The sequence below is a fragment of the Mya arenaria genome, chromosome 12 (assembly GCF_026914265.1).
Source record: "Mya arenaria isolate MELC-2E11 chromosome 12, ASM2691426v1".
NCBI classification, from domain to species: Eukaryota; Metazoa; Mollusca; class Bivalvia; order Myida; family Myidae; genus Mya; species Mya arenaria.
The window spans coordinates 56,937,398-56,956,363 of record NC_069133.1 but is presented as its reverse complement, the minus strand read 5'-3'; the positions used below and the strand labels follow the sequence as shown (position 1 = coordinate 56,956,363).

The 18,966-nt window shown below is 36.0% G+C and overlaps 1 protein-coding gene across 1 annotated transcript; it reads left to right on the top strand.

Annotated features, from left to right (window-relative positions):
* The first annotated feature begins 2,087 nt into the window (after window positions 1–2,087).
* Window positions 2,088–14,000, top strand: LOC128211963 (uncharacterized). Its single transcript, XM_052917134.1, has 7 exons — window positions 2,088–2,244; window positions 4,841–4,927; window positions 5,496–5,558; window positions 6,790–6,876; window positions 9,992–10,267; window positions 11,992–12,082; window positions 12,400–14,000. Exons 1-7 carry the CDS (start codon window positions 2,178–2,180, stop codon window positions 13,085–13,087), a joined length of 1,359 nt encoding a protein of 452 aa, XP_052773094.1. The 5' UTR covers window positions 2,088–2,177; the 3' UTR covers window positions 13,088–14,000.
* Window positions 14,001–18,966: the final 4,966 nt, after the last annotated feature.

Below are 18,966 nucleotides of genomic sequence, written 5' to 3'. Positions count from 1 at the left end.
TTTCAAGAGAATGAAGATGTAAGACACCCCTGTCAAACTTGTTTGAATGTAAATAATACAACATGTGACATTTACAGCTAATATGTAATAATTGATCAACATATAGACAATTGCAAAACACAGTTCTGTTAATTTTGTGCAAAATTTAGCATTTAAGACCAGATACTTTCAGTTTTTGCTTGTTTGTTCGGTTTCTTTAATTGCATGATTTTTTTCAAGAAGCAATCAGTTCAGTATATAGTAGTTATGGTGTTTTGACTGTCAATGAATCCAAGATCACTATTTTTATGTTGTTGAAATGATATGTTAAATATTTAAGTTCCATCTGTCAGTAAAAAAACACATTGATTGTGGGGTCAAAATCAAAAATCCCAAAACTCAGAAAGGTGTTATTAAATGTTTAGAGATGGAATTTCTATAAGAAATGTGGCACATCCAGTAAATCTCGTTAGTACCGAGTGTGGCCACCATTTTCATGAATGCATGCAATAATCCTACGCCGCATCGACGTAACGTAACGCAATACCAGTGCGTTAAGCAAATTCCTTCATTCCTGTTTTAACGCCCGTGTAAGATCACGAACATTGTCAATCTGATGGTTAGCTCGTGCTTTGCGGCCGAGATGATCCCATATGTGCTCAATGGGGTTGAGGTCCGGGGAAACCGCGGGCCATGGCATGACGTTGACATTGTTTTGCTGCAAGAATTGAGTGGTGACCCTTGCTACATAAGGACAGGCATTGTCATGCATCAATGTTACACCAGGACCATGTTGACGAATAAATGGTAAGGCATATGCATTTAGCACGTCTGTAACATATTGCTGTGCATTAATTTTACCCTGTACAACAACAAAATATGTCTTCCGGATTCCCATGATCCCACCCCAGACCATTACGCTCCCTCCCCCAAACCTGTTCTTCTCAACAATGCAACAATCGGCGAATCTTTCATTCTTCCGTCAGCATGACTAACTGTGAACCAAGATTCATCGGTCAACAAAACTCGGTTCCAGTCAGCCCTTCTCAAAATCATATGACGTCGCACCCATAACAGCCTGGCAGCACGGTGATTTTGGGTCATTATCTGACCAGTGTACGGGTGGCGTGCCCTGATTGGTTGGGCGTTACGACGCAACCGGTTGCGAATTGTCTGCCCTGAGACACCGTATTGCCTAGCAGTGACTGGCTGCCAATTGACGTTGACGTAAGTGCGTCACCGTAATGAAACGATCTGCTATAGCCGTCGTTACACGAGGCCGACCTGGTCGCTGCCGGTCGTGAACAGCCCCAGTCTGCTGGTACCGGGATGCAAGACGATTAATCGTCTTCCGACAGCACCCGAACCGACGCGCGACTACTCTGGCGGACATCCCACCCGCAAGCATCCCAATTGCCTGATTTCGCTCGTTTTCGGAAAGCCGTGGCATATCGAAAACAGTGAAAAATTAAAGAAAAAAATTAATTTTCAGAATAGCCCCTATCGCATGAATGGTACGACATTAAAATATGGATGGCATGTATAGGGTGCACGTGCAAAACGTGCAAATGAACATCGCCAGGGTTTAAAATACATGTACAATGAACATGTAGCAACTACACAGATAAAGCTTCACCGGCTATAAAATAGGGACTTTTCTAGTTTTCCTGAGTATAGTATATTGGTTCTAGAAATAAGCTCAGTTGACACAGACGTGCCTTTCCCCTTTTTCTTTTTTCGATTGTTTCGAAAGATGTAGCTCAATGTTTGAAGCGTTTAAAGAACTGTCGATCTTATCCGGCTTTTGATATTGTGTAATCATTCCTATTATATTTTCTATTTTGTTTAAAGGTGTTGCCTGTTCGTTGTCACTTTACAATTGTTTTTAAGTACTATAGTAATTCTCAATGTTATAAACACTTGTTGTAAGCCATAAATAGCTTGAAATCCAGTAAAAAGCCGTAAACATTGTCAAGCTAATGATTTATATGCGTTGTTGCATTTATTCTGTAAGAGTTTCCCTTTTCTTCTCAAACACTTACACTTTACATAATTTGTTTAAGTAAGTACAAATAGGAAACTTGCTTACTACATTCTTTTAATTTAAGAATTTCCTTATTGATGCTCATTTAAAACTGCTATCAAATAAATAACATAGATGATTAATTCCATTCCTGTCGTTGTTGTGTTTTACAAAAATGTGTTCGACGAGCATAATTTTGGTTTTCCTAATAACGGAATATCTGATAATTTCTTCAATTATTGGTAAGATATTTGCGTTTATTTTTTACATTTTGTCTGCATATTTTTAATCGTTTAATTTCGATAATACTAAAATGTCCTTACCTCATATTTTCAATAATGAAACCTTATTTCAAAGTGAATAAACTTCAGGTAAACGCGCAACACATCGCTAATGGAATGGTGTCGCTTATAGTTAGCATTCAAAATCTGTTTGGAGTAATGAGGAATGCGGTAGTTTATCTCCTTACTCAAAACAGCTATTTCATAAGCAAGATTTACATTAAAATGTTCAATCTGAGACATACGCAGTTAAAATCATATTTTATGGACTAGTGTCATTCTATCCTTTAAATATTTATTTGTTTTCTTTTATTGCCAATATTTGTTTTTGTCTGGAAGTTTTAAAATCAGAGTTTAAAAATAGTTTAAATAAACACTAAAAGGCTAGAACCGTGCAAATTTATTTCAAAGAGTTGTAATTAACCATTGTAACACAAGTAATAGTATCGGATTGAATATGTATACAAATTGTTAAAGCAGGTACACGACTCCAACGGATTCGTTGTTTTCTTATCGTAACCTATAAGCGTTTTCACAATACAGTTATTTTAAAAGTAGAATTAACATTTAAATGGCTGGTGAAATTTGAGCCATGCGGCGAGAATTATGTTTGTTGGTAGTGTTTATTCTGAAATTTCAGTAAGTTTCCCTTCCAAATCTTTCACGAAATATGACTGCGAAATCGTTCTTCACTTATGTTGTTAGCTCACCTGTCACTTTGTGACAAGGTGAGCTTTTGTGATCGCCTTTTGTCCGGCGTCCGTCGTGCGTCGTCCGTCAACAATTTACTTAAAAGACATCTCCTCCTTAACCGCTGGGCCAATAATAATAAAACTTCATAGGGATGTTCCTTGTGTGGTCTTCTATCAAAGTTGTTCAGAGAATTCAATTCCATGCAGAACTCTGGTTGCCATGGCAACCAAAAGGAAAAACTTTAAAAATCTTCTTCTCCCAAACCACAAGGCTTAGGCCGATGATATATGGTTGGTAGGATCACCAAATGGTCCTCTACCAAGATTGTTCAAATTATGGCCCTTGGGTCAAAATTGGCCCCGCCCCGGGGGGTCATGAGTATTCTCTATATGTTTATAGTTAAAACTTCAAAAATCTTCTTCTCTGAACTTACTTGGACTAGAGCTTAGATATTTGGCATGATTCATCGTCTAGTGGACCTTTACAAAGATTGTTCAAATTATGTCCTTGGGGTCAAAATTGGCCCCGCCCCGGGGGGTCATGGGTTTTCTCTATATGTTTATAGTGAAAACTTCAAAAATCTTCTCCTTTGAACTTACTTGGACTAGAGCTTTGATATTTGGCATGATTCATCGTCTAGTGGACCTCTACAAAGATTGTTCAAATTCTGGCCCTGGGGTCAAAATTGGCCCCGCCCCTGTAGGGGGTCATGGGTTTTCTCTATATGTTTATAGAAAAAAAAATCAAAAAGCTCCTCTGAACTTACGTTGCTTAGAGCTTAGATATTTGGCATGATTCATCGTCTAGTGGACCTCTACAAAGATTGTTCAAATTATGGCCTTGGGGTCAAAATCGTCCCCGCCCCCTTGGGGGGTCATGGGTTTTCTCTATATGTTTATAGTGAAAACTTCAAAAATCATCTCCTCTGAACTTACGTGGCTTAGAGCTTAGATATTTGGCATGATTCATCGTCTAGTGGACCTCTAAAAAGTTTGTTCAAATTATGGCCCTGGGGTCAAAATTGGCCACAAAAACCTTAACTACTTTGAACCATCCAGATTTCTTATCAAACCAATGTGCAATATATGACAGGTGAGCGATTCAGGGCCATTTGGCCCTCTTGTTTTAATATCTTAACGTTGTGTAGAAGCAGGTTTACAATTGCGAGGCTTTCAATTTTCGTATCGTAATTTCGTTTGGAGACAAAGAAAATGTTAGATATTATAACTATTCTAAAAGCAAAATTATCGTTAAAATGTGTACCAAAATATGAGCTATTCAGTATGAAATATGCTATTAATTTATCTATTCGATGTGAATTTGCTTTTATGGGGTTATGTCTTTTTATCAATATTTAGTTAAGTCTGTCAAATTTGTAGTTGTTCGGTTATTATAAATCGGTGTTAGTTTAAAAATACATTTTAAGGCTAAAGCGTTGCAAACATAAAAAAGTGTTACAATTAACCATTGTAATTCCAGAAATTGCACTTCAATGAGTATCTTAATTGTCCAGGTGTATTCCCATTACATATTGAACAACCCTCGTATATCATATACAGTTCACGGATAGTTGTTTTATTATACACCCTTTTAAGCTGATAATATTAAAGAAAAATTGAAGGCCTTATTGTATAACTTTAAAGCTATTGCGCTCAACATTCTACTTGTACAGTAGTCTCTTAACTTGTGAAGATTTATCGTGATGTTAGACTCATTGTTTGCCCATGAAGTAGGACACTTAGATAAGCATATGTTATATCGAGGGGGTGAAAGCGATAAGGTTCTTTCTGCTTCTTTATTTAATGTCACTTAGAACCTTTTCGCATTCACCCTTCGAATCGAAAACTGTCATTTGTTGAAACAGGAATATCAGTCGCCATTGGACAAGATGAAAGCATCAGTGATGGTCATTCAGGAGATTCTCCTCCAGCATTAGATCTAGCGTTATCAGGTACATTCGGTTAATAATGATGATGTTGTATTTGATGTTATGTTTGTTGGAAGTGTTTATTCTGGTATTTCAGTAAATTTCCCTTCCAAATGTTTCATGATTTGTTCGGTGTGAATTTGCACTTATGGGCTTATGTCTTTTCAGCTATATTTATTTAAGTTTGCTTTCGCCAAATTTTGTGGTTGTTCGGTTATTATAAATCAGCGTTAGGTTAAACATACATTTAAGGCTCAAGCGTTGCAAAGGTAAATAAAAGTGTTGCAATTTACCATTTTTATACAAGAAATTGCACTTTTATGTGTATCTAGATTGTGCATGTGTAATGACATTACATATGGAACAATCCTCAAAAATGACATACAATTCACGGATAGTGCATCGATTATACCTTCCATTTTCTCTTGAAAGATAAAAGATCTTATTGTATGTCTTTAAAGCCATATCGCTCAACATTCGATCTATACATTTTCTATTAAATGCCACGTATTATCTTGCTATCAGAGGCAAGAAGTAATAAAATTGAACGAAGCATCTGCATTTGTGAAAAATGAATTCGTTTATAATACAGGAACATCAGTCGCATTTGAGAAAGATGGAGCCGAGGATATAGATTATTCGGGAGAACAATCAGGTACATTCGTAAGATAATGTTGTTGTTATGTACTCTGTTGTTAAGTTGGAAGTGAGTATTTTGAAATTTCAGTATTTTTTCCTCCAAATTTTCATGTAATGTAACTGTGTTATCACATTTTTGACTGTTGTCGCTTTGATGGTGTATATATTGTGTAGAAGCAGATATACAATTGTGACGGACGTTACCTATATTTGGAGTATAGTTGAAATGCATTGCATTGTTTTCGTTTACTTAATACTGCTATTTTAAAGGAAAATCATCTTTTAAATGTTTAAATATTAGCCAAATAGTGTGAAATTCATTTTTATGGGCTTATGTCATTTTAACCAATATTTCTTTTTTTCTTGAGTTTTCTTTTCAAAGTTTGCAACTGTTTAGTTATTATAAATTGATGTATAAAATTAGCTTAAAATACATATTTATGTTACACACTACAAATCAATTTCCCTATACATTCAAAACACTTCAGGTTGAAAATCAAATGCCATTTCAAGCGTTTCATGTATATGCTTACCGTACATTCCGTAAAATTCAGTTTAAACGCAATTGATTTGAAGAATAAAAAGTATGCCGCAGTTCTCCTAGGAATATTCACACACTTTGAACCGTATACTTTTTCAAGAATTATATGCTGCATCAGGCCGGAACACATTAAGTTCAGCTCCAGCAAAATCATTAATTATCTTTGAGAAATGAATGACATTTTTCTCTCTGAGTGCAGAAACTATGCGGAATTTACAAAAAAGATTAACTATAAAATATGTGCATGTCTTAGACATAAACAAATTATCAATCCAATGTAGCATTCTCAATCCTACATATAGAGAGGTAATCCAGGACCACATCCTATTATATTGGAATTATACCTGTACCGTGCATGTTTTATTAAAAAAACTTTCGATTAGTCCTTCATATATAAATACAACCAATACTAACTCCATCTTATAGTATTTGTCAGCAAAGATGTCATAAAATGTGATAACAACGTAAATCACATACAATTCACGGAAAGTGTATCGATAATACCCTACATTTTGCTAATAAGACCAAAGGATTTTTTGTATGGATTTAAAACCATATTGCTCAAATTTCTTAATGTGTAAATTAAAATGTAATTAAAATTTAAAACTTGAAATCTTATCTTCCTGTCAGACTCATTTTTGTACAAGAAGTCGGAAACTAACAAAACATCTGCATTTGTGAAAACGAAGCTTATTTGTGAATACAGGAGAGACAGCTACAATTGAGCTAGATGGAGAAGATGGAATGACTTCTCAAGGAGATTCTACATCAACATCAGAAGCAGCGGTACCAGGTATATTCGTCAAATATTATTAGGTTGTAATGTTTGTTGGTAGTAAACACATTTTGACATATCAGTAAATTTTCCTTAAAACGTTCACGCAATATAACTGTGTCGTCATTTTCTAAAGTCGCTTTCAATATGTTCACTATGTGTAGAGGAGGGCATACAAATGCGTCATATATTTTATTCCATTATTCAATATCTATATTTCAAGAGCAAAATTGTTTATCGGTTGTTATTATTCTCCGTCTTTTTCAATGTTTGTAATTGTTTAGTAGTAATACATCATAAAATAAGTTTGAAAATACATTATTCGTTAAAAGCTTAAACGTTGCAAACTTATTTCAAAACGTTGTATAATCAACAAAGAATTACAAGAAATTGCTGTTGTATGATTATCTAAATCGTCTAGGTCTGATAACATGTCATACAATTTACAGATACTGTCTCGATCTACTCTCCATATTGTATGCAAAGATCTTATATAAGATCTTATTGTATGACTTTAAAGCCATTATAAATGCGTTATTGTTAATTCCTGTTGCTACATGTTTGAAATACATATATATATATAAGGTATAGGTGCAGACTGCTCCGTCGACACAAGGCGTGTCATTTTCAGCATAGAGGAAAACAAACTTTGAGTTAGCTGCGTTTTTCGGTGAAATTGATATTTTTAGACATTGTGTATATTAACACTAGACGCTGAAACCGTGTGCAAAATAATTGATCAAAATATGAAATATAAACCAGAAACCTGACAAGTTGAAGGCAGGTAATCATCAGCGAGGGATTGTTTACTAGCATACCAGTGTATTCTGATTTTGCGACACCAACACCAAGCTTTGACAATTCCAATTTGTATCACTTATTGGCTAAAGTGCAATTTCTGAAAGTAGTGACTATGATCTCCATGATGTCTTATAGCCGTATTTCTGGGCTTTGTGAAACGCCAGATGTTTCTCGAAAAAGGAACAGAAGTGAGGGATAGCTGCGTGATATAATTGTTAGCCATAAGCCGTGGAATGTATCGATAATACTAAATATTTTGAACTTTTGTTTCAGCCAGGGTGTATCTTTTTTATTATGGGAGTTCAGAAGCTGCACAGCAGATTTGAGACCCAAATACCTGACACAATGTCATTTTTTCAAAGAAAATAGATCACTCATTTCAGAGTGTTGAGAAAGGTAATCATTGATGAAATGTTACCATGTTTATCCCAGCCTGTCAAACGCAGTATTGGGGACCCGCACTTGGAAGAAACGCTGAAGAGAAAACTACTTTAGCTTTTATTTGTTTATGTAATTGCACTTGCAGAAATTCATTTTTTGGTTTTAATAAAATATGTATGCGAACATGGTTTATTTAAAAAATTCGTAAAATTAAAATGTTTCCAGCAGGTAGTTGGGCAGATAGACTTAATGATTTACTTGGATTTTATTTAAATCGTGGATATAAAGGCAATATTTTGAAGAGCACTTGCTTTCTTGTTTTTGAAGATATATACCTGAAACAAAATATAGGGTTGAATATAGCATCCTTTCTTAACTAAACTTTCAGTGCTTTGATTTTTATGAAGATATTGCTAATTCATGTTATCTTTAAAACCTTCTTTTGCGAACACGTTTTTGGAGTGATTTGGCATGTGACTTCAATTTCTTCAAATATTTTACATTTTCAAATCATTTGGAAGGAAAGATTAGCGAATACATGTCGCTTTTATTTTTAATAATGTTTTCTTTATTTGTTCCCAATTTAAGTACACTGATGCTTTTTTATTATGAAACTTTATGATCGTACAGTTTTAAACCTTTTCTTTTATAAGGCAGGCTGTATGGGATATTTATAGTTTCTTACAATAACTGCATCGTACCTTTGAAAAGTTTTTGCATTAGGTGCTCTGAATTGTTTCCCTCCGTCTGCAGATAGAGTTGGGACCTCTTATCATAGAAGTACTTGGGGTTTACCTTTACGTTTATTATTATTTGTTTTATTGATAAAATTTCTCAAGTTAATGCATACTTTGATAAGATTTACCTTTTGCGTTTTATCTTTATTAAGGATTGTTGGGATAAGAGTGAGGTTGTGCACATAAACTGGTTTAAACCCCCAGTAAATTTACATATTACTGTCTTTGTTTGCCCTTATTGACGCTATCAACCATTTATTAATTAATATCGATCAAAGACTACATTCAAAACCATTTAAACATTTTGTATTTTTGTGTGGCGACTCCAAGCTTGAAATAATAAGACACTATTTTGACCTAGGCCTAAGAAGTGAAAGCTAAATTAGAAGCACAGAGTGCTGAAAGTGCCAGGTTATTTTTAATAGCTAAATGCAATAGTGTTGGCTGTTTTCCATGCTAAACCATATAAAACAAACTGTTTAACACTTGTGTTTTACTAGTAATAAGCTACGGTGCATCTATATGGGTTACTACAACTTATAGCTGTTTTAATGCAGTTCAGAATTCAGATTGTCCTCGGATGTTGTTAAATATTCTCATAAATCAAGTGTTCATAATGAAATGAATTTAGCAAGTGCCGAATAAATATAATAGTCTTTGACCTGTCATGGGACAAATGTAGTACAGTCGAAACCCGTTGGCTCGAATTCTATGGGACCGGCGAAAATACCTCGAACCTGGGGGAGTTCGAGCCAAGCGGAAAATTTAACAATCAGTTAAAAGAAATCGGTCCTTTAAATCCAGTTCGAGCCAACGGTGAAATCGAGCCAAGCGAGTTCGGGCCAACAGGGTTCAACTGTAATTGCAAAATCTGACCAAACATTGTATAGGATATATTAGATTACTTTGTGTTATATAACCAGAAAGAATCACCATTGAACTGTACACTTATCTGATGTAAGTTTTATTTATAAAATGTAATGCTCATTTTTACCAGGGGAATGTTATAGTGAACACAAATGAAAGTACAGTAGAACATTTGCACGTCATTTTGATGCAACGCACAAACAGCATCGAATTATTTTTGATCTACTCACAGTTGTGTCTTCACTTTTTCTACATTTCAATACATTCATAATGAAATCATAAAAACTAAGTTAAAATAAATTACAATTCTGTATTACAGCTGTTCCCCTCTTCGTTCTGTTTTACAGGATGCCCTAACGGTACATTTGGTGTGAACTGTGACCAGACCTGCTCATGCAACCAGACAAACACAGATATTTGTGACAAGGTCGACGGAAATTGCCAGTGCAACCCATCATGGAAAGGCACTTCTTGCGAAGAGGATGTTGACGAATGTAAGCCGCCTAAACCCTTTTTAGATCCATGCGTGATAAAGCCGCACACGGTGTGCGAAAATACCATAGGAAGTTATGAATGTAAATGTATTGCCGGCTACTGGGAAGAAGACGACACTGGCTGCACAGGTATGAACATTCGTTTACTCATACTGTGTAGCTAGAGAAAGATAAACCCTGATATTTAGGGAAAAAATGAATAAATTATTTTAATATGGAAATAAAATAGTCACTCTTCGCTGATGATGCTACTTATCTGATTGATTATTCGGACTAAACTGTCCAATCCTTCATCAAAACATTTCAATCCCTTTCAAAATGTTGAGGTTCAAACATCGACAAAAACAAATCTTAATTTATATAGCATACGGTGTTTATAAACGCAACAAAATTTTATTAATACGAATTATGTGCAGCAGCATTCTGTATTACTTTCTTCAAAAATAAACAAAAAGCACTCGACAACATACCAACAAATAAGTTCGTTAATGTAGTGCAGTATTATTAATGAATAAGGGCATGAGTTATTCGTTGGATCGTTCATAGCTAAGTCATGGGTGTTTCGCTCAGACATGACTTATACAGGCATTTTGTATGCATATTCAGTAAAACTCTACGACGACCGTCGTAATTGGGTTTAGTGCGTATAATCCCCTTCCCGACACCCTTTTGGTAATTGGGTTTAATGCGTATTATCCTCCTCCCGACACCCTTGTTGGTTATTGGGTTTAATGCGTATAATCCCCTTCCCACACCTTATTGGCAATCGGGTTTAATGCGTATTATCCTCCTCCCGACACCCTTTTGGTAATTGAGTTTAATACGTATGATCACCCTCCCGACACCTTTTTGGTTATTGGGTTTTAAGCGTATGATCCCCCTCCCAACAACTTTATGGTTATTGGGTTTAATGCGTATGATCCCCCTCCCGACACCTTGTGGGTTATTGGGTTTGATGCGTATGATCCTCCTCTCGACACCGTATGGGTTATTGGGTTTCATGTATATGATCCCCCTCCCGACACCTTTTTGTTTATTGGGTTTATTACGTATTATCCCCTTCCCGATACCTTTTTAGTTATTGGGTTTATTGCGTTATATCCCCCTCCCGACACCTTGTTGGTTGTCGGGTTTGCATGCGTATGATCCCCCTCCCGACACTTTGTTGCTTGTCGGGTTTGAATGCGTCGGGTTTCCCTCCCACCTTATGGGTTACCGGGTTTCATTGCGAATGTTCTTATTGTCTCTCTTATGTGTTCTCGGGTACATATGTGTAGGTCCTCTCCTCCGTATTGCTTTTTGGGTTTGTACGCATTTGATTCCCCTCCCGACACATTTTTGGTTATAGGAATTGTATGCTTTTGGTTCTCCTCCCAACTTATGGGGTACCGAATTTTTATCCCTCATATGTGTTATCAGGTAAGTATGTGTAGCACCCCCCCCCCCCCTCTCCTCCGTATTCGGTTTTTGGTTTTTATGTATTAGGCTCTCCTCATCTTTATGAGTATAGTACTTGTGTGCGTATGTTATCCCTAGTCTTAATTAACTATCGGGTATGTATGCGTATGGCACCCCTCCATCTAATGGATTGTAATTGTTCATTTTTCCACGGGTTTTCTTTCGGCCCTGAACAGGATAAAAGCCACCTATTAATTTGAATCATTGAAGGATTTTAGGAAAGTCAACACTTAAGTTGTCGTTCACGTGATATCACCGGCCACTCTAGTGATCGCTAAGGCAATTGTCCAATAATGTTGTATTATCAATCAGATTTAGTTTCAACGGATGTATATGGTTTTCTTGAATTGAATGTAAAAGGCGATGTAAATTAACGTTATACTATGTCATTACAGCAAAAGATTACTCCATGATCTGGTATATTGGCGGCGGTATTGGAGGCGCTATCGTGCTCAACGTCGGAATCGTCTGTATTGTCTTCTTTGTGTACGTTATGTCATTTCATAAGTTTAGATGAAGGACAATTTTAAGCCGAATAGAATTTGTCCTCGATCCATAGTTTAGAGTGATTAGAGTTTAACATTTAGTATGAACTTTGTGGTGACGTCGAACTTTTAATGATTAGTGTAAGAATTGATAGAGTTTGTCCATTTTCATGAATGTATTTTTTTCTCAAATTCAAACAGAAGCAGAGCCAGAACATAGAACATAATTTTAACACTAAGCCCTGCCAGACTATGCTTTGATAAATGCACATTAACAAACACCAACCTATATTTACAAAAGTACAATTGTCTCTTCAGACGGAGACGGAATCGAGCTAATGATAGTTCCCGGTACAAGGATGACAGTCTTGGCTTTGGGAAGCACCAGTTCAAAAAATCTCTATCTGTAACGGAAGGTCAAGCGAAGGAATATCAAGAAAACAATGCTAATAATAGCCCCAAGAACCATAATGACCCCTTCGGCCTTGAAATACACAAGCTCGAATCCTTTCTACCTGTATCAGAAGTTAAACCAAAGGAAGATCAAGAAAACAGTGCTATTAATAACCCCAAGAACCTGAACGACCCATGCGGCCTTGAGATACACAAGCGCGAATTCTTTCTACCTTTTAAACCAAAGAATGATCAAGAAAACAATCCTAATGATGGCTCCAAGACCATGAACGACATATGCGGCGGTGAGAAACACGAGCTCGATTCAGTTCTACCTTTAGCGGAAGTTCAGCCTAAGGAAGACCAGAAAACCTGTGCTAATGATGACTCAATGAACCTGAACGACATTTGCGATATGCAGCTACACCTCTTCGAATCATTTTTACCTCTACCCGAAGCCGAAGTTCAGGCAACGGAAGGCAAAACCACCAGTGATTATGATGCCCCCAAGCTCGAGTCCTTCCTACCTATAGCGGAAGATCAGACAACGGTAGGCCAAGAAACTAGTGTCAATGACTGCCCCAGGATTCTGAATGACGATTGCGTCGTTTAGACACATCTGTTCAAATGATTTATATCTTGAGCGGAATTTCAGGCAAGGGAAGACGACCAGAAAAGCAGTGGTGACCCCAGTATCTAAAGGACGTTCACAGTCTTGATATAAACCAGGACGGTTTCCCTCTATCCGAAGCCGAAATTTAAACAAATGATAAGCACGAATAGTTTAGCTATGTGCACCTGAAACAGCAATTAACATGAAAATAACATGCACATTTCACATGTTTTCTTTTCTTTTTAATATGTCTCATGTTAGATTGTTCATTCACCATTTCCCATCTGTCATTATCAATTGAATATTTCCCATGCTATATTTTCTATTCAACATTTCCCATGTGTCATTTTCAATAGAACATGTGCAATGTTTCATTTTGTAGAATGTACGAAAAATGATCAATACATTATTAACATTTGTGCATGCTAATCGTTTTTGTATAATGCTTTCAATATTACGGATATAAACTAGCTATACATTATAGACCATTAAATCTAAGAATGAACCTGTAAATAATGCATTTTATATTGTTGAAACATAGCTAAGCTTAATAGCTCGGACGAAGTTTTGAATCAATACAGTAATACTGACATTTTCCTTCTTTAGTTTTATTGTATTTTGTATGATTGTTGTATTTTCAATAATTGTTATTTATACTGAAATAGTGCAAGTTTTGTAAAACAAGAATTTGTTGTATGTGGGTATATGATATAAACTATGAGCATCTGTTTAACCGCATATAATAAGCGTAACCTTATTGCTTCTACTACAATGTACATGTGGTGTTACCGAAACATGCTTACTGATAGCAGCATACTTCTGAATATTTCAAACTAATGTTCAAGCTTTTTATGAAAACGAATATGTGTGTATCCTTTCCAGCCTCGAAATAAAATCCTATTCTTACTTGAAATGAAGGCTGTGAGGTTATTTCATTTTAAGCGTTCCAAGGAAAAAAGGTCTCGCCATTTAGCGTTTTAGCTATATCGATGCGTGTCTGGTCTGTTTGCGGTGTTTGTATGTGTGAGCGTTTGTTACGCTCGTTCACTGTCATTTGAGCCCTAACCTTGTGCCTCTAAAGAGGTTTTGTTATCAGAGGGTTTGACTACTTGACTTGTTCCTGTAGTTTTCATTTGATTCTTAAAAACCGATCATATGGACAACGTAATTATCGTGAATAAGAGAAATTATATTGCAACTATTATGCAAACGAGCTTGCTTAACTGGTTGTATGGGCATTGGAATTTACATCTAGTTCAGAATTTTAGAGCTTCCCTAAATGAAATGATACTGCAAAGGCACAACCTAAATGTTGCAGTTTCATCTCGGTATTACTAGAAGTGAACATTACTGTTGCTTTAAATAAATGAAATCTTTTCGGCTGTCTATGTCTCCACCTGTATAACTTACTTAACACATAATATTTAACGCTAATACTCCCTTTCTAAGATAAACAAACCATATATTCGATACCAATTTTCGTTATGAGTCCCTCTCTGTAATTCTATTAACGAGTACAGTAAATACATAAATATTGTTTTACAAATATAAAGCTAACGATTAATTGTTACATTGTGATAACAAAACTGACCATGCTGAAAACCAGGAAGATCGTTGCTGAGTATGGATTCAGGGCTATAGTGCATGTGTCACCAGGGATTAATATAATAATCAAATGTCTGCGTTTTTCATATAATTATTTGTAAGTCGAAGATAGTTTTCTTCATCTTCGTCCTTACTTTTAAATGATGCTACACCTAATCATTATTTTTGCAAGGCTACAATTATAGAGTACCTTACGGATATGCAATGCGGCAATAACGATGACGACGATCAAGATGATGATGATGATAATGGTGCTGCTGCTGATAATGATTATAATGCTGCTGCTGCTGCTGATGATGATGATGATGATGATGATGATGAACATTAGACGCGTCCTGTTCACCTGTGATTCAAATAAATGATATATATGACATTGTCCATGAGTTTTCTTTCATAAATAAGATAGTAATGACCTTAAGGTGCAGCGCGAGGAGAGGTAAAAGAGAAGAGCGTTCAGATAATGACATTGTTGAAAGTTTAAACAATGGTAGAGTATCAGACAGGAAGGGATTCTTGACAATGATAAGTTTGAGGCGTGGAATTGGTATAAGCATTGTGCAGAAAAGGGAAGCGTCAAGTACGACGTCACGCTGTTATTGCTACTTACGTTGTAAAAACATGACAGAGCGATGGTCGATCATTTTGTATAGTTTGGTTGAGTTTTATTCAAATTAACATTGGCCTTGCTGACGATTTTCCTGACGACCTTGGACGAGTTGGTCACATGATATGTTAAATATGATCGAATAATTCCACACATGATAGGTTATTCCATAACCGTTCTGTATAAATGCCAACGTCCTGACACACCTGCTTAGTCTCATCTTGCCTTGCCCTCAACGTACCTCCGAACATATATATTAAAAATTACACTGGCGTATACATACAGCACACTTAATTTGGGAGTTTACACTAAAGTGACGCATTCATGGAACTCGAGCTCACTGGGCGTTTAAACTAGACTCGCGAATTCATGGAACAGAAGTTAACTGGGGGTTTCAACTAGGCTGGCGCCTTCATGAAACAGAGGTTTACTGGATGTTTAAACTAGATTGGCGCCTTCACGGAAAACAAGTAAACATACTGGGTGTTTAAACTAGACTAGCGCCTTCATGGAAAACAAGTAAACATACTGGGTGTTTAAACTAGACTGGCGCCGTCATGGAAAACAAGTAAACATACTGGATGTTTAAACTAGACTGGCGCCTTCATGGAAAACAAGTAAACATACTGGATGTTTAAACTAGATTGGCACCTTCATGGAAAACAAGTAAACATACTGGGTGTTTAAACTAGACTGGCGCCTTCATGAAACACAAGTTTACTGGGTATTTAAACTAAACTTGCCCATTCAAAGACAGGAATTTACTTAGGGTTTAAACGAACCTGGCGCATTTATAGAAAACATTTTTACAGGGGGGTAACTGGCGGATTCATGGAACACGAAGTAACTGAGGTTAAACTAAATTGGCGAAATTATAGAATAAGAAACTGCTGGATGTTTAACCTTAACCTGCGCAATCATGGAACACGAGTCTACCGGGGTTCTGTTAAACTTGCGCATTCATTTAAAACGAGTTTACCGGGGTTCAGCTAAACTTGCGCATTCATGGAACACGAATTTACCAGGGTTAAGCTAAATTCGCGCATTCATGGAACACGAGCTTACCGGTGTTCAGCTTAACTAGCGCATTCATGGAATACCAGTTTACTGGTGGTCAGCTAACTATGCGCATTCATGGAACACTAGTTTACCGGTGTTCAAGCCTAACTTGCGCATTCATGGAACACGAGTTTACCGAGGTTCTGCTAAATTGGAGCATTCATCGAATACAAGTTGACCGGGGTTCAGCTAAACTGGCGCATTCATGAAACACGAGTTTCTCGGGGTTTTACTGAACAGGCGCATTTCTAGAACAGGTGTTTACTGTGGTTTAGACATAACTAGCGCATTCATGGGATACGAGTTTCTGGGAGTTTAAACTAGAATGGCACTTTCACTGAACACGAGTTTAACGGGTTTCATATATAATCTGGTGCATTCATGGCACAAGTTTGCCAGGAGTTTGAACTAAACTTACGCATTCATGTGAAATCTTGTGGGCTAATCTACTCAGTAAAAGCCTTGATGGGTTCGATATTTATTTCTTTATATATATAGAGAGAGAGAAGAAAACCCTATATTAAGCAAAGAGTATTTAAGAACATTATACGCACAATAATACACAAATACCAAATACAGAAGCACAAAAATACACAACTACGAACGACATACTAAATAGGAATTAAGATAGTTGGAAAGATTAAGAGGCTTACCAGAATAGCTAAGATGTTGTTTTTTATAGTTTTGTCAAATTTAGTTCAGAAATAACGAACTGTCTCATACGAGAAAAAAATGAAATGTAACTTGAAGAAGAAAGAAAAGAGACAAAGGATTTAATAAATACTGCATATACCTAGAATATAACAATTATGTTAGTCATAGTGTTCACTGTCATGACAGGATAATAAGTATTCGCACTGAAACAAATCATACATAATGGAACTTACACGCCTGGGAAACTCTCACACTAGCTATAACTAGACACCTGGTTACATATTCCCCCCGCCCGGGAGAGCATTTCCCCCGAAATGTAAATTAACCATATTTTAACAGAACAGAATGTTTATTATTTTATGCATATACAGCATATCGATTAATCAATAGAAAGTTAAGGCATAACGTAAAGAAATGTACAAATAAACACGATAATGAATGCATGTACAAAGTTATATTATAAACCCTGGTCTCCGATTAAAAAACAATACAACTAAATTTGTTAAACGAAATTTAACAAATGATAAAGTAAGTTTTATGAACATTAGAAATTATAGCATAAAGCAAAAGTGGCAATGGCATGATGAATATGGGAGATAATTGTTTATGATCTGTAACTTTAGATATTGCAGTTGTCGCCCTTGTAAACGAAACGGACAGCAGGTTATGATTAAATGATTTCAATTAATTGAAATACACTTAATTATACACACTTCAAGGTGAAAAGAATAATAATGGTCATCCTGGGTAAAACTTAAAAAAAAATGCGAATGTTTATCTTTTCAAACTAAATAGAACAAAAATGAGAATAATTTAATTTATCCATTTGAAATGTTATAACACAGCACAGAAATGATTTCTGCTGCAATTTAAGCAAAATAAAATAAAACACAGCAAAGCATATAACAATTGAACTAAGAAGCAAAATACACAAGAATTATAGAAACTTGAAATATTAATGCGAAAAATAATGTTCGCAAAGAACAATTTGGCAATTATATAGAAAATTGAAATTTAAGAGACACCACAGTAGTACCCTTACGAATGAAATTTAAATATATTTTATAAGAGGACAATGCGCCCAATATCTATGATAAATAGTTCAAGCGTTACAACATGTTCTATGTAATAGTAATAAAACTTTACAAAAGATACACATCTGAACAACTGATACAAGCGAATACCAAAATGTCAATCGTACCTATAAATGTTGACAATGATTCACAATGGACAAAATGAAAATATTAAAAAAGGAGATTAAACAATACTCTTTGGATGTATACAAGAACAATCCATTCACAACCGTAATAGGGAAATTAGACGAATAGCTTCAACTAGGGAGCGACCCATTTTCCATATCTGTAAGGTGGTTTCCTGGCTCACCTCGGCCTGGAATGTGAATGTTCTGGGCCTTTCCTAGATTCTTGCTTAACTTTGAAGACCAGGACATCTGGATAAGGGATATAATAGATTATGTATGATATATAATCCCATCTACCTCCCATCTCTGGCGTGTTTAACTTGTAACTTTTCTGCCGCCTTATCAAATTGTGATCTTATCCCTGCACTCTTGGCTGCAACATCCAATGCAAATCTTCTTTTTCAGTAGATCGACATTGTGAGTGTGACTCTGTGAAGTATTGTCATCAAGGTTAGGATTAATACCAAGATAAGAGTCAATAGAAAGTCGAGGATGACGACCTGAAAAAAAGAAAGTGAGGAAAGAAAGAAGTAGAATCAGGTCTTGTAGAATTGTAAGCTTGGACTAGAGGACCAATGTAACTTTCTTTTCCAGTCAGTCTTCTGATGCTCTTCCAAGGTACCAAGCATATTTAGAAGAGTAAGGTTAAACCGCTCGTAATTTTCATTGCTGTTGGGATGATACGGGTAAGTCCGAGACTTCTTGACATTGGCCAACCTGCAGAGAGCTCATTAATGAGCGTACAAGCAATAAATT

What these genes read in the sequence shown, in the direction of transcription:
- LOC128211963 (XM_052917134.1), top strand. Translation starts at nt 2,178, where the DNA reads ATGTGTTCGACGAGCATAATTTTGGTTTTCCTAATAACGGAATATCTG. An exon ending in ATCAGAAGCAGCGGTACCAG is followed by an intron (nt 6,877 to 9,991) that starts GTATATTCGTCA and finishes TCTGTTTTACAG; the next exon opens with GATGCCCTAACGGTACATTT. An exon ending in GTCTGTATTGTCTTCTTTGT is followed by an intron (nt 12,083 to 12,399) that starts GTACGTTATGTC and finishes TTGTCTCTTCAG; the next exon opens with ACGGAGACGGAATCGAGCTA.